This window comes from Aulostomus chinensis, chromosome 18 (genome assembly GCF_037954235.1).
Source record: "Aulostomus chinensis isolate RoL2024-O1b breed Wild chromosome 18, RoL_Achi_v1.0, whole genome shotgun sequence".
In the NCBI taxonomy this organism is placed as follows: Eukaryota; Metazoa; Chordata; class Actinopteri; order Syngnathiformes; family Aulostomidae; genus Aulostomus; species Aulostomus chinensis.
The window spans coordinates 21740441-21754432 of record NC_141337.1 but is presented as its reverse complement, the minus strand read 5'-3'; the positions used below and the strand labels follow the sequence as shown (position 1 = coordinate 21754432).

At 44.0% G+C, this 13992-nt stretch overlaps 1 protein-coding gene across 1 annotated transcript in view; it reads right to left on the bottom strand.

Moving 5' to 3' along the window:
• Positions 1–142: 142 nt before the first annotated feature.
• Positions 143–13992, bottom strand: part of abcc1 (ATP binding cassette subfamily C member 1 (ABCC1 blood group)) — a 28758-nt gene continuing 14908 nt past the window's right edge. Inside the window, exons 19-31 of the mRNA XM_086185705.1 lie at positions 12787–12961; positions 12015–12075; positions 11795–11921; positions 8776–8983; positions 8118–8428; positions 7742–7941; positions 7436–7562; positions 6363–6464; positions 5723–5869; positions 5426–5584; positions 5101–5267; positions 3386–3580; positions 143–3085 (exon numbers count right to left, since the gene is read on the bottom strand). Coding sequence (XP_086041831.1) covers positions 2977–3085; positions 3386–3580; positions 5101–5267; positions 5426–5584; positions 5723–5869; positions 6363–6464; positions 7436–7562; positions 7742–7941; positions 8118–8428; positions 8776–8983; positions 11795–11921; positions 12015–12075; positions 12787–12961 — 2088 coding nt within the window. The 3' untranslated portion in view covers positions 143–2976. The remainder of the gene's footprint in view (positions 3086–3385; positions 3581–5100; positions 5268–5425; positions 5585–5722; positions 5870–6362; positions 6465–7435; positions 7563–7741; positions 7942–8117; positions 8429–8775; positions 8984–11794; positions 11922–12014; positions 12076–12786; positions 12962–13992) is intronic.

Here is a 13992-nt window from a genome sequence, read left to right as displayed (position 1 = left end):
GACATCACGGTACGAAGACATCACATTTTTTTTGTGTGAAATTAAAAAAAACCAAACCCAGCTGTGTACACGAATATTTGTTTTGTGATGACAAATAAAACCTCCCCCCCCCCCCCATTTCCAGGTATTTTACATTCATGTGCAGGTACAAAACCAAACAAAAAAACATCAGCCTTTTAAATGACAACATGATTCAACCATCACACACACACACACACACACACACACACACACGGCCAGCAGCTTCACACAACATGAGCATCCAATAGCAGGCTAGACTCAAGCACGACAGGTAACTGATCTCAGGACAGTCTTGTCTTTGTTTCTAGTGCACCCATTTGGATCGTTTTGTATTTCAGTTGATTGTGAAACAATTGTGACTTCATGTTCCCACATGCTAACTGGATACTTTTAGCAGCATAATTTATGCCGACTATTTGGGAAATCTGCTTATCGTCCATCAACCCCAGAACCAGACAAGAGGCAGGCACCTTTCTGTCCTCTGTGCTGTGGAAGAGACCAGCTGACTGCTAGTTAGCAGTTAGCTAGTTAGCAGTCAGCTGGTCTCAGCTCCCTCCCTCATGCAGCCCAGAGAGAAGGATCTCTATCAGGGAGGTGGAAATAAGCCAATTTCTCAAAAAGAATTAACAGATAATAACAATGCACATGCACTTTATGCCGCTACCGTTTCTAGAGGGGAGGGGTCCATGAGAACACAAACTTCACAAATAAGCATACACGCACACAAACACACACTTCACACCTTTACTGTAACTTTAACCTGAACTCAGAAATTACTCACTCAAATCACACACACTCACACACACACGCACGCAAATGGACATAAAACTCATACAATCGTGTCTGAGGTGCTGGTAAGATCAGAAACAGATGACTTACCCAACTGCTTCTATGTATGGGCTGGTGTTGCCGGGGGATACCGGCTGGAAAATCAGTTTCAGACTTTCTTCACCAGACAGACACACTGGTGTGTTTCTGTGGTCACGATCATCAGAGCACACTTGTGTGTTTTCTCTCTGAAAGTCACGTCAGGATCTCTACTCACAAACAGTTACTCAAACGAATGCATCTTTATTCAATAAAAGCCACAAACACAAATACAGCACTTTCATATATTTAAAAAACAAAAACCCAACACTAAACTCAACTGCAAATGGTTGCCAAAGCTGAAGCACGACATTTGGCATTTGTTCATGTGTAACATATCAGAACTTAAAACTGGGGGCACAAAAATGTAAATGGCAGCACAAATTGAGCAAAGCATAAATGCAATTTGTACTTTTATAAAGAATCACAAAGGATTCAAATATCCGTTTTGTGCACGCCCAGTGCCTCATGACCTCACTGATTTGAATGAAGAAAAAAAAATCTGTGTCTGTGTTTTGTATATCTGCACCCACAGAAGGCTACGCACTGTTGAAAAAAAGAGAAAAAATAAACAGGACGGGTGGAGAACAGAACCGAGTTTCCCTGAAAACATAAAGCTGATATAAATTATGACTCAGTCCTGTAGAGTTTCATGAGTTTATACTGTCAGAATACTTCAGTTTCAAAGCGCTTGCAACACAAGAACATCCTCTACTCAAAGAACGAGCTGGTAACATCGACTTAAAGCTGCTGCACCATAAATAAACGACTAGTGCTTCCAGAAGGCAGCAGTCACACGGAATCTGCCTGGATTCCTCCAGTCTGTGCGTTTAAAACGGAGCACATATTCATCACCATGAAGCTCCACTGCCCGGGTCTGTGACATCACCAGCCTCACTGATGTCACCGACCAATCAGCTGGTCCTCCCACACACTCGGGAACCATCGGCCCTGGTGATAGAACATTCTCATGAAAACACTCGCTCCTTTCCTGAAATCATGTGACTGCGCTGGCTCCTGCTCCACGTTGGCGTGTCTCACTCCTACACCACGTACCGAGTCTTAGCACGCTGTTTCTAAGACTTCCAGGTCATTTGACTGACTCGGACTCCCGTTTTTAGCAAGAACGTTTTGGCCGCACCGACCTCAGCTGACAGCCATCACATCATTACCACCAATATCGATTCGACAGCCTGGTATAATACAATATTCTACTGCGATGGTGCTCTACTGGAGATCAGTAAACTCATATAATGCCCATTATTGGGATGTAAATACACCCAACAATGACCGAAGGCCACGTGCACGCGAGTTCCCCAGTAAACCTGGCCTTGGGTCAGGACACCAGCTTGCGTCTGGTCTCTTGGTATTGATCCATCTTGGTGCTCATTGATCATGAGAGACTGGAGGAGCCCTGGGGGGGCGCACACGTCTGCTGTACTCTTCAGTGTGAAAAAAGTATTTAATGACTTCCTCGGTGGCATTAAAACATTTCTGAGAAGGAGAGGAGCTTCTCTTGTGGAGCTGAGACGTATCAACATTCTTGTGTCATCTTTGCTACACCCATGCTGTCCACGTCCAGCAGCTTCTTCTTCTGAAATGACCTCAGATGTTCAAAGTCTGAGTTTCTAAATAACTATTAGAAGGCAGCATTTGGCACTGAATGACCTCACTGATTCCAACCAGTGAGGGCGGCAGCACCCCACCCCCACCCCCACCCCCACCCCCAAGCTACACTTCCGCATGTGTGACCTGTTCAATACGGGCCACCTCCTGGTCCAGGACCAGCAGTGTGGAAGAGCGTGGGAGGTTGGGGAGGATACAGGAGCTTCAGGCTGACAGGTAGAAGCAGGCTTGTTTGGGACATGAAGCAAATGTTGGTGCGTGTAAATGAGGGCGGAAGAGTTGGGTGGAGCAGATCACACCATCTTTAGCTTTGCTGAAAGAGTCAAACACTGTCAATCCGTACAGTTCCTCGACTTTATATCCCCGTGTCACACTTTTTCACTGGAGAACCTCCATGACAGGAAGCCAGAGGAGCTGAGAGGGGCTCCGATGAGCAGTTGGATGGAGGTGGAGACCCCTGCTTCACACCAGCCCAGAGTCCTTAGCCATTTTGTAGAAGGCGCCCTTCTGAGCGATGAGACTGGAGGGGGAGTCGAATTCTGCTATCTCGCCTTTGTCCAAAACCAACACCCTGAAGGAGAGAATACTGATGAGACTCGAAATTACTGAAGCACATCGGTGTGTTAGTACTGCAGCTGTGGCTTTCGCTTCGACCAGTACCTCTGTGTTTGTACACGTTCTCGTACCGCAGGCTAGAATGGGCCCCACGGACCTGTGTGTGAACACTCTTCTGTGCAGACACACCTTATTTCAACAGACTAGAGTTTGATAACTCCAGGTAACATCAGATGACAAGAAGTCAACATCTGTAGCTATTTTCCGAGGAAGAGAAACACACTGTTCTACTTTGACACGTGTAGCTGCATGGTACCGTGTGTAATCCATGATGGTGTTGAGGCGATGAGCTATGGTCAGAACAGTGCACTCCTCGAACTGGGAGCGGATGGTGGACTGGATCAGGTTGTCTGTCTCCATGTCTACAGCTGCTGTGGCCTCGTCCAAAACCAGGATCTTGGTCTTTCTCAGCAGAGCTCTGGCCAGACACAGCAGCTGCCGTTGACCCACACTGGAGGGGAAACACACACACACACACACACACACACACACACGTGCTTAACACAAGTGAAGGCAGCGCATCATGTGCCTAATGAGCTGTACCACCATCAACAAGTTCATCCTCAGACTTTAGTCCAACTTGTCACATGACCAGACTCTCCTTCATTTAGGTGTCACCCAAACAGTTTATTGTGCTATAAGAGGCAGCCAACAGCCTGCTGAGTGCAGGAAGAAGGACGGGTCATTGGTGCTGACGGTGTTTGAGGGAGACAGAGAGGTTCTGTGTGAGCCCAAGACAGGCACTCTCTGAGCAAAACCTCAATATTTGATGCCAATTTTTTTGGGAAAGAAACTGATCGTCCATCCACCCCAGAGCCAGACAAGAAGACAGACACCTTTCTCTCCTCTGTGCTGCATCAGGGAACAGAGACCAGCTGACCGCTAGTTAGCTTAGCACAATGAACGGTAGCGGATGGGGTGTGTAGCATACGTCCGTCAGAAACGATCAAACACACTTTCCTCTAAAACAAATCTTTGCCTGCATTTATGAAACTAGGTTGTGTGTGACACTTTCTATGAAATCATTCCAAAATGTGAGCTATTGCCATTTTAGAATCACACACAGCTGGAGCTTCTTTCCTGAGAGCAGAGATTTGACGCAGAACCTTAACACTTTGGCCAGATGTTTCTACGGATTTGGCTGTCAAGGGCGTGTGACGATACCAGAGAGTCGCTGAGCGCTTGAGGCACTGAAAAATGTGATACTTCTGTCCTCCTTTTATACTGAAAATCATGTCAAGGTTACATGTGTATGGCGTTTTGAGAGCTTCAGACAGTGATCAAGTGAATAAAAGAAAGTAATCTGGAGTATTATTCATTAAAATGGAGGTATTGATGATGTACATTAATTAGTATGCACACGAAATGTAAACTGAAGATTTAGTCTCCTACATTTACAGATTTGCTATCTAATAAGACAATATTAAAATCACATTTCCTGCAGATATTAATAGGAAAGGGATAGAGAGGACGCGAGTCAATATCCTTGAAAGTTCGGTTCCCTCGTCTCAAAGTCAATGGATTTTCAGTTAAATGCCTCAGAAGAAAGGGTCACTGTGAAACACTGGATCTATAGATATTCCTTTATCTTCTAAAGAATTAAATATGGGAGTAAAAAATGCTTTAAAAATGCTAACAAGTGGCCCCAGGAGACTAAAGAATCTTCAAGCTGACAGCAGAAGCACAAAGCCAGTTGAGCAGCTGGGAACTCATGCATCCACTGCAGGGTTATTTTGTGCATTGCACCAATCAAGTTTCATTAAAAAAAAATGCTGTCAGTAAATAAAAATGACATTGCTACTCCCAACTTTGTCATTTTTAAAAAGGCACCACTCAGCTATAAATGCTGTGCCAATGAATCTCTGTAGCCAACTAGTGACTCAGCCTCGTCCTGTAATGGCTCCGTCACACACTCCGAGCCTCAGCCGAACTGGACCAAGTCTCATATCTGTGCTGTTGAAGCCCTGATACCTGAGGTTCTCTCCTCCTTCACTGCACTCGTGGCTGAGTTTATCAGGCAGGCCGGACACAAAGCTCTTGAGATGAGACAGTTCCAGAGCCCTCCACACTTCCTCATCAGAGTAGCTGTCAAAGGGATCCAGGTTCATCCTCAGAGAGCCTGAAAACAGCACTGGGTCCTGAGGAAGAGGAGGAGAAGGAGGATGAAGGTCTTTGCATCACATTGATGGCCCAAATGGTTTTTAATCCGAGCACACTGGCTTCAAGACGCTGCCGTTACCTCCCATCCCTGGCAGAATTTCCTTATCATGACCTCGGTGTTCTTTTGTGTACTGACCTGCGGGATGATGGTGATTCTAGAGCGCAGCTCATGCAGGCCCAGCTTCGCGATGTCTACCCCATCGATGAAGATGTGGCCCTCGGCTGCCTCGATGATTCGGAACAGGCCCAGCGTCAGCGAGGACTTCCCTGCTCCGGTGCGCCCGACGATCCCCACCTGATGAGGCAGATGTGGCAGCACAAGTTAAAGACCTAAAAACCAACACAGAATGTCTTCCACAGTCCCATGCGACCCCTGTTCGATTCCCGCACAGATGCTGTTTGTTAAGTAGACCAGGGTGACGTAGAGGCAGACCTTCTCTCCTCCGTTAATTTTGATGGTGATGTTGCGGATGGCCAGGTCCAGATCGTGGCGGTAGCGCAGGCCGAAGCCCTGGACGTCTATGCAGCCCTCGGTGGGCCACCCTGGGGGAAGGCAGGAGGATTCGTGTTTCCACTCTGCCTGGTCAGAGGACGCACATGTAAATCAGCAAGTAAACATCCACAACAACATCCACACCGTCTTCTGCGGCTTTATTTATCTAAAACTTCTATCCAAACATCGAGGAAAATGTTAAAACAGACAGAATTTTAAGTGAAGTGCTTAAAGGAACACGGCAACTTTCTGGGAAATACACTGATTTGCCATCGTCCCAAGAGCAGCTGTGTGAATCAGGGAGTTGAGACCCCCAGAGACCACGTTGTGCTAAGCTAACTAGCAGCCAGCGAGTCTCAGTGGGTCTCAGCTCCATGATGCCCGAGGGAAGGGCAACTTTTCTGGCCCTGGGAAGGACAGCAAATAAGTGTGTTTCCCCACAAAGTTGTCAAGTTCCTTCAAGAAAAGTTTTAAAAACCTACAGTACATGTATTTAAAATCCTACCAAAGTAAAAGCTAGTAAAATGATCTGACACCTTGAACAATGATGCTTTGGTGTGGGGTGTGCACTTCTCTGTACCTCTTTCTCTGTGTCACTGTACTCCTTGACCCTCTCCACAGCCACGATGTTGGTCTCCACGTCGGAGGACATCCTCACCAGCCAGGTCAAAGAGGCAGTCAGCTGCACACGGCACAAGAAAGGCAGGTGAGGATGAGCAGTCCCGGCATTCATGTGCTTCAAACACAGATTCAGTTGCTTCTGGATAGAGTACGAACGTTGACTTTTGATAGACAGAAATCACACGAATTACACAAAGGGGGACTGATTCCTTGAGGAGGAAAATCTGTATTTTTAACTCTTAAAAATGCAGTCAAGAGTAGAAATAAACCTGATATATACTGTCAATAGAAACAGCCACAGTCTTGATAAAAAAAGAGTTATAATCATAAGCGATAAACACGGGCCGTTTATTTATTTTTTTTAAATGCCATAATCCCACGAAGCTTGTTATCGTGTAATAATGAGATAATATCTCTACAATCTGAAGTCCATAATCTCGCCGCGCACACTGCGTCCTGTAGGAAAGGGCCTCAACACCACAACGCACCAGCAAAGACGATGGGAGAAAAAGAAAGTGTGTGTAACATAACATCAGTAGAAACAGGAGAGAGGCAAGAAAGTTGTGGAAAGCTCCAGCACAGAGCACAAACAAGAGATCCAGTCAACCTGCCTGACCCAGCATCGCTCCACGCTAGACGGAGCACATGAACCAATAAAAGCTCAGGACTCCTCAGGATCCTCCTGAGTTCCATCGTAATGTTGAGCAACATAGGAACTGATTGCTCCCGCCGGCCCCGAATGTGAACGTCAAGTGTGCTTCACACATTCCAGCTCAGAGACTAAAGACAGTTTGTGTGAATTTTTCACCGAATTTCACTTTTCCTTTTAAGTACTATTAAATTCAAGTAGCCATCACAAAGAATTATAGGAGCATGTGATTGTGGTTATGAACCGATGGAGGCAGGATCCATCAGGCCTTCCCTTGGACACAAGCACTGATGTAGCTCGGTGATCCGGTTCAGAGCAACACTCCCGCCCTCCTCTGTCCTCATGCCTTTCCTACAGAACGTTGGAGGAGGCTGAGGGTTTACCTGCAGGGCGTAGGAGATTGATAAACCCATGATGCCTGGACTGAGACTCTCTCTGGCTATGACGGCAAACAGAGCAGCAAATGAAACGATGCAGTTTCCTACAAACTCCAGACGAACAGCCAGCCACCTGCAGAATTACACACACACACACACACACACACACACACACACACAGAAATAATGAAGAAATGCAGTTTTAGAACTAAGTTGCACATCTGATGCATCTTGTTTGCTTCCTGTTTATTTGTCACAATAGACACTGCAGGCTAACTAGTAGGACAACTGAGAAGTGACGCTGCTCCCAACCTGTTTGCTACTATGCTGGGGTAGTAGGCCTTCTGGTTGTGGTCGACCCGCCGGTCACTCTCACGGATGAAGCGCTGCTGCTCACTGAAGGCTCGGATGACTGAGGTACCCAGGAGCGTTTCATTGAAGTGGGTGTAGATGGGTGAGCGGCTCACGGACTCCAGGCGCTTCAGCTGCCGCGACGATGCCACGTAGAACCTCTGGACAGAGAACAGATGAGTGATCAGTCATTGACCACAGTAGGTCAGGAAGCCGTTTGAAGCCTTCCCCGCCCGCGTTGGATGAACAGCAAGGGGACCGTGTGCCATCTCCAATGTTTAGGGAACCAAACTGGACTGAAAAACATATGAAACAAAAGAAAAAATGAACTACTAACCTGCACAAAAAAGTAGAGCACGCCAAGAAAAGGAATGATGATGGCCACCAATGGAGTAGCGATCAGGATGACAACACAAGCGCCCAACACATTGAAGAAGGAGCCCATGAACATCTTAATAATACTGGGGATCACCGAGTCAATGGTGTCCATCTCCTTAGCAAAGCGGTTGACCAGGTTACCACTGGGGGTTCGCTCAAAGAATGACATAGGCGAGCGCAGGACATCGTAGAGCATGGACTGATGAAGACAGCGAGATGCCAGGATGCCCCCGATGGACATGGACAGGGAGTAACCAAAAACAGCCACACCTGCAAGAGACCAGCGGGGTTCACAGTCAGCTGGTCTGGGGGCTGCACTATCAAAGGTCATCTAATGAGCTACACTGGAGCAGGCCCAGCACAGGTTCTCAGTCCTCCATGTATTCTGTTTATGGTGATAGTGCAGCCTCCTCCTCCTGACCCGCAAAGGAATGTTGAATAATTGCAGGCAAAAGTCAGAGGAGCTTTAGTCTGAGAGATTCGGTGTGGATGTGGTCAATATGTCCAGAAATTGTAAGTCAGGTCTACATCTGGTCATCTCATCATGGTTGTCATTTCTACTGGGAAGGGAAAACGCTGATGATACCGGTTCTTTACACGTGGTTAGTCTTCCTCACCCTGGGACAAGCCGAGAGCCCCGTACACTCCGAGTCTCATCAGTCTGTCAGGCTGAGTGCCGTTAACCACGGGGTCGTCTGTCCACAGACTCAGCCAGTAGTTGGAGAAGAGGGAGACCAGGTGATGGGTGAGGAAGAGTAGCAGACTGATGAAGGACAGAAGCACGCCGATGGCTTTCACATAGGACCAGAACACCGACAGCTTAACCTGGGGAGGGAGGGGGCAGTGGCTGGGGTCAGACAGCTGCTCGGGACCATCACGCATCACACGTGGACATACATACATACATATACACATATATATACACACACACACACACACACACACATATACACACACACACACACACACACACATATACACACACACACACACACACATATATATATTTGTATATATATATGTGTGTGTGTATATATATATATATATATATATGTATACACACATATTTATACACACATATATACATATATACATACATATATATATACACATATATACATATATACACATTATACATATATATGTATGTATACATACAATGGGGGAAATAAGTATTGAACGCATTAACTTTTTTGTCATTACATTTATTTCCAAAGATGCAATTCATGTGACATTTCTTCCAGACACTGGTATTAACTCAAATAATCAACACATGAAAAGAAATCACAACATTCAAATCCATAAAAAATGATTATGTGGAATTATGTGCAATAACACAGGAAAAAAGTATTGAACACACTACCTGAGACTGGTTTAAGACTTTGTGGAGAAGCCTTAGTTTGCAATGACAGCTTCCAGACGCTTCTTGTATGTATTAACTAATCGCCAACACTGCTCAGGTGTGATTTTTGCCCATTCCTCCGCACAGATTGTCTTTAAGTCTTGAATATTCTTTGGTGCCCTCTGGTGAACCTTTGTCTTTAGTTCTTTCCACAAATGTTCAATCGGATTTAAGTCAGGTGATCGACTGGGCCATTCTAACACATTGATTTTCTTATTTTTAAACCATTGGAGAGTCAACTTTGCCATGTGCTTCGGATCGTTGTCCTGTTGAAAGGTCCAGCCACGTCTCATCTTCATCATCCTGGTGGACGGCAGCAGGTTCATCTCAAGAATTTGCAGATAGATGTTTCCATTCATTGCTCCTTCAATTATATGAAGTCTGCCAGTACCACGAGATGAGAAACAACCCCATGCCATGGTGTTTCCACCACCAAACTTCACTGTTGGTATAGTGTTATTTGGGTGATGTGCAGTGCCATTTCTCCTCCAAACATGGCGTGTAGTATGACAGCCAAAAAGTTCAATTTTGGTCTCGTCTGACCAGACAACATTCTCCCAGTATTCCACAGGCTTATCCAGATGCTGTTTAGCAAACTTTAAACCAGCTTCAACATGCCTTTTTTTGAGGAATGGAGTCTTGCGGGCTGAGCGTCCACAGAGGCCATGGCGGTGGAGTGCATTGCCTATCGTTTTCTCTGTAACACTCGTACCTGCTGCCTCCATGTCTTTCTGGAGCGCTTTCCGGGTGGTCCTTGGCTCTTTGAGAACTCTTCTGACCATCTTTCTGACCCCCTGGTCAGAAATCTTGCGAGGAGCTCCTGTGTGTGGCCTGTTGATGACAAGGTGATGCTTCTTCCACTTGTGGATAATAGCCCCAACGGTGCTTACTGGAATACTCAGATGCTTTGAGATAAGTCTGGAACCAGTTCCATTCTGATGCTGAGCAACAATCAGGTTGCGAAGGTCTTGAGAGAGCTCCTTGCTTTTACCCATCATGAGATGTGTCTTGTTTGACTACTTGGTGAAAAAACAACCTGTTTATAGGGCCATCAATTAGCACTCACCCAGCTGATGTTGGTTTGCACTTATAGGAAGTACAAAGACTAATTACTTTCAGATTTGAGATGGTATGGTGCCTTTCCTTGCCAAACTATACAACTTTCCCATGGTGTGTTCAATACTTTTTTCCTGTGTTATTGCACATAATTCCACATAATCATTCTTTATGGATTTGAATGTTGTGATTTCTTTTCATGTGTTGATTATTTGAGTTAATACCAGTGTCTGGAAGAAATGTCACATGAATTGCATCTTTGGAAATAAATGTAATGACAAAAAAGTTACTGCGTTCAATACTTATTTCCCTCATTGTATATACATATATATACACACATATACATACGTACATATATACGTATATATACACATATACGTATACATACATATATACAAGTATATATACACGTATATGTACGTATATATACACACACGTATATATACACACGTATATATACACACACGTATATATACACACGTATATATACACACACGTATATATACACACACGTATGTATACACGTGTATATATGTGTATATATGTGTGTGTATATATACACGTATATATTTGTGTGTATATATGTATATATATGTGTGTGTGTGTGTGTGTGTGTGTGTGTATATATATATGTGTGTGTGTGTATATATATGTGTGTATATATATATGTATATATATGTGTGTATATATATTATATATATTATATATAATATATAATATATATAAATATATATAAATATATATATTATATATAATATATATACATACATATATACACATATATACACATATACGTATATATATACATATATATACACATATACGTATATATATATACACATATATACACATATACGTATATATATACACATATATACACATATACGTATATATATACACATATATACACACATATATATACACATACACATATATATACATATATATACATATACATACATATACATATACACACATATACATATACATACATATACATATACATACATATACATATACACACATATACATATACATACATATACATATACACACATATACATATACATACATATACATATACACACATATACATATACATACATATACATATATACACATATATATATACACATGTCTGGTTTGGATGAGGTGGAGGATGTAAATTGCCTACCTACCCGTCCAGTGCTGGCCTTGTCAGCCTCCGTCAGTTTTCCCACCTCTGCGCTCTTGGCCTTCTTGCTCAGTGCCTCCTCCTCCTTGCTTGTCTGGGACAGCTTGGATCCACTGCTGCCTTGACCTAAACTAATGCATGGCAACACCAATTAAATGTACGTGTGTGTCTCATTGTCAGGAAAGACGTGTGATGTATCTTTTTCCCTTGTGCTCCAGACTCACCCGACGAGGGCTGTCACACTGCCGTTCTCGATTCCTTTGGTTCCCGTTTTTAGTGTAGATTCTAAATGTAGCAACAAAGCAAAACAAAACAAAACCAGACAAATTTAATTTGCAGGCACCTCAATAAATTATTCAACATATGGGATGGAAAAATTACCCATATTTTTCTTTCCGCTGATTAATTATGATAATATAACTGAATAATTTGAAGAAAAGACTTGTCACACTTCCTTTTCGTACCTGCAAGTTAGATGTAAAAGGACGCACGCATGCAATCCAGCTGTTAGAGAACAAAACTCAGTGACTGGACACTTAATAATGGAATAAATGAATCAGTGCAGTGTATAAGATCCTGGAATACAGAAGGAGGAAGAACTATCCTTGGACAATACAGACTCCAGGGTTCAGTCCCGGCTGGGAGGGAGGAGTTCATCAACTCAAACAGGCAACAAAGGCACAGATGGTGCGCGAGTGTTGTTTTAAACGTTTTTTTCTTTTAAAATCATTATCATTACGACTGTTTTTGCTTTGTTTGACAGGAATGTGTAAGAGAGAAGTTTAGTTAGAGCAAGGGGGGGTGCACATATTGGAGGCTGGGCGCTGATTACATAGTTGATGCAACAAAGTATTAAAAAACTGCAACCACAAATAACTCAAGTCCAAACCACACTAAATGTTCATGAGCAGATTTCTTTTTTCAAATTCAGATCTGTGTATAACAACCTTTCCTTATTCATAAAGACAAATAAGTGATGCAGAGTCAGCGTCTCACCGTTGTTGTCAGCGTGGTCGACAGCAGCGTACGTTCGTACAAACTCGGCGAATGCTGCATCTGTGGCCATGAGCTGCTGGTAGGAGCCGATCTCGGTGATCTCTCCATCCAACATGACCAGGATCAGGTCCATCTGGGGCAGGTAGCTCAGCCCGTGGGTCACCAGCACACGAGTCTGCACACATCCACACTCATTTAACACACCTGTGGTGTGTGTAAGTGCTGATACCCGCACCTTTATCAAAGTTCCACCACACACACATATCAAATAACAAATTCAACACAGGACTGGAGAGACGATAGGGCTTGATTCTCAGTTATTCTCTACTGAATATCAGCAGATATGAAACTGCTTCAAATGTTTTTTCCTATTCCTTTTTCTTTAAAGAAAAAGTTGAGTTTTTCTCCTCATGGAGTTACACCACACGAGCTTGGGTGAAATGAGGAGGGATGTGCAGGCGGTGAGAAGATGTTGTTGTTTTCATGGCCTCCGTTGCTACAAAACCAACAAATCTCTGCACGTCCGATGATCTCGGAATCTGCTCATCTTAGTGTGAACGAGTGGGAGCGGAATCAGTCCAACCCAGGGGCGCTCACGCAGCTTCACAGCAGCTTCACAGCAGCTTCACAGCAGCTTCACAGCAGCTTCACAGCAGCTTCACAGCAGCTCAGAGCCCTGAAGAGTTCAAGATCCTTTAGCTCTTATCAAAGAGTTTGCAAATTACTGCGCATGTAGCAGATACAGACATGGATCACCGCGCGTGGGAGTTTAAGAGTTCTGCTGTTGCTGGTGGACGTCTTTTCAACATTCTGAGTCACAAAGAAATGACGCAGCAGTGAAAAATGTCTCTGTGAGCTCATGGCTTCTACTTTTGAGTAAGTGAATGACAAAAAAAAACACTTTTTTGGAGAAAGGAACACTAACAAACTCTTATTTGGCCCCGAGAGGATTACAACGTTCTGAGGTGACAGGTTTGGTGTGAGCCGTTTCCCCCTTCTGACAACTGGCTGCTTCTCACCAGAGCTTGAGCCCACTACGCTGTCAAGGTCAAGAGTGGGAGGTAACACAGCCACGCCCTCATCAACTGAAACTAGTATATTAAACAGCTGATATTCAACTATGTAGTATGTTCATGAATTCAATCATTTTTCAATGAAACTCAATACTTTGCTTCTGATGATAAAATCAGTGTTTTAACAAAGTCA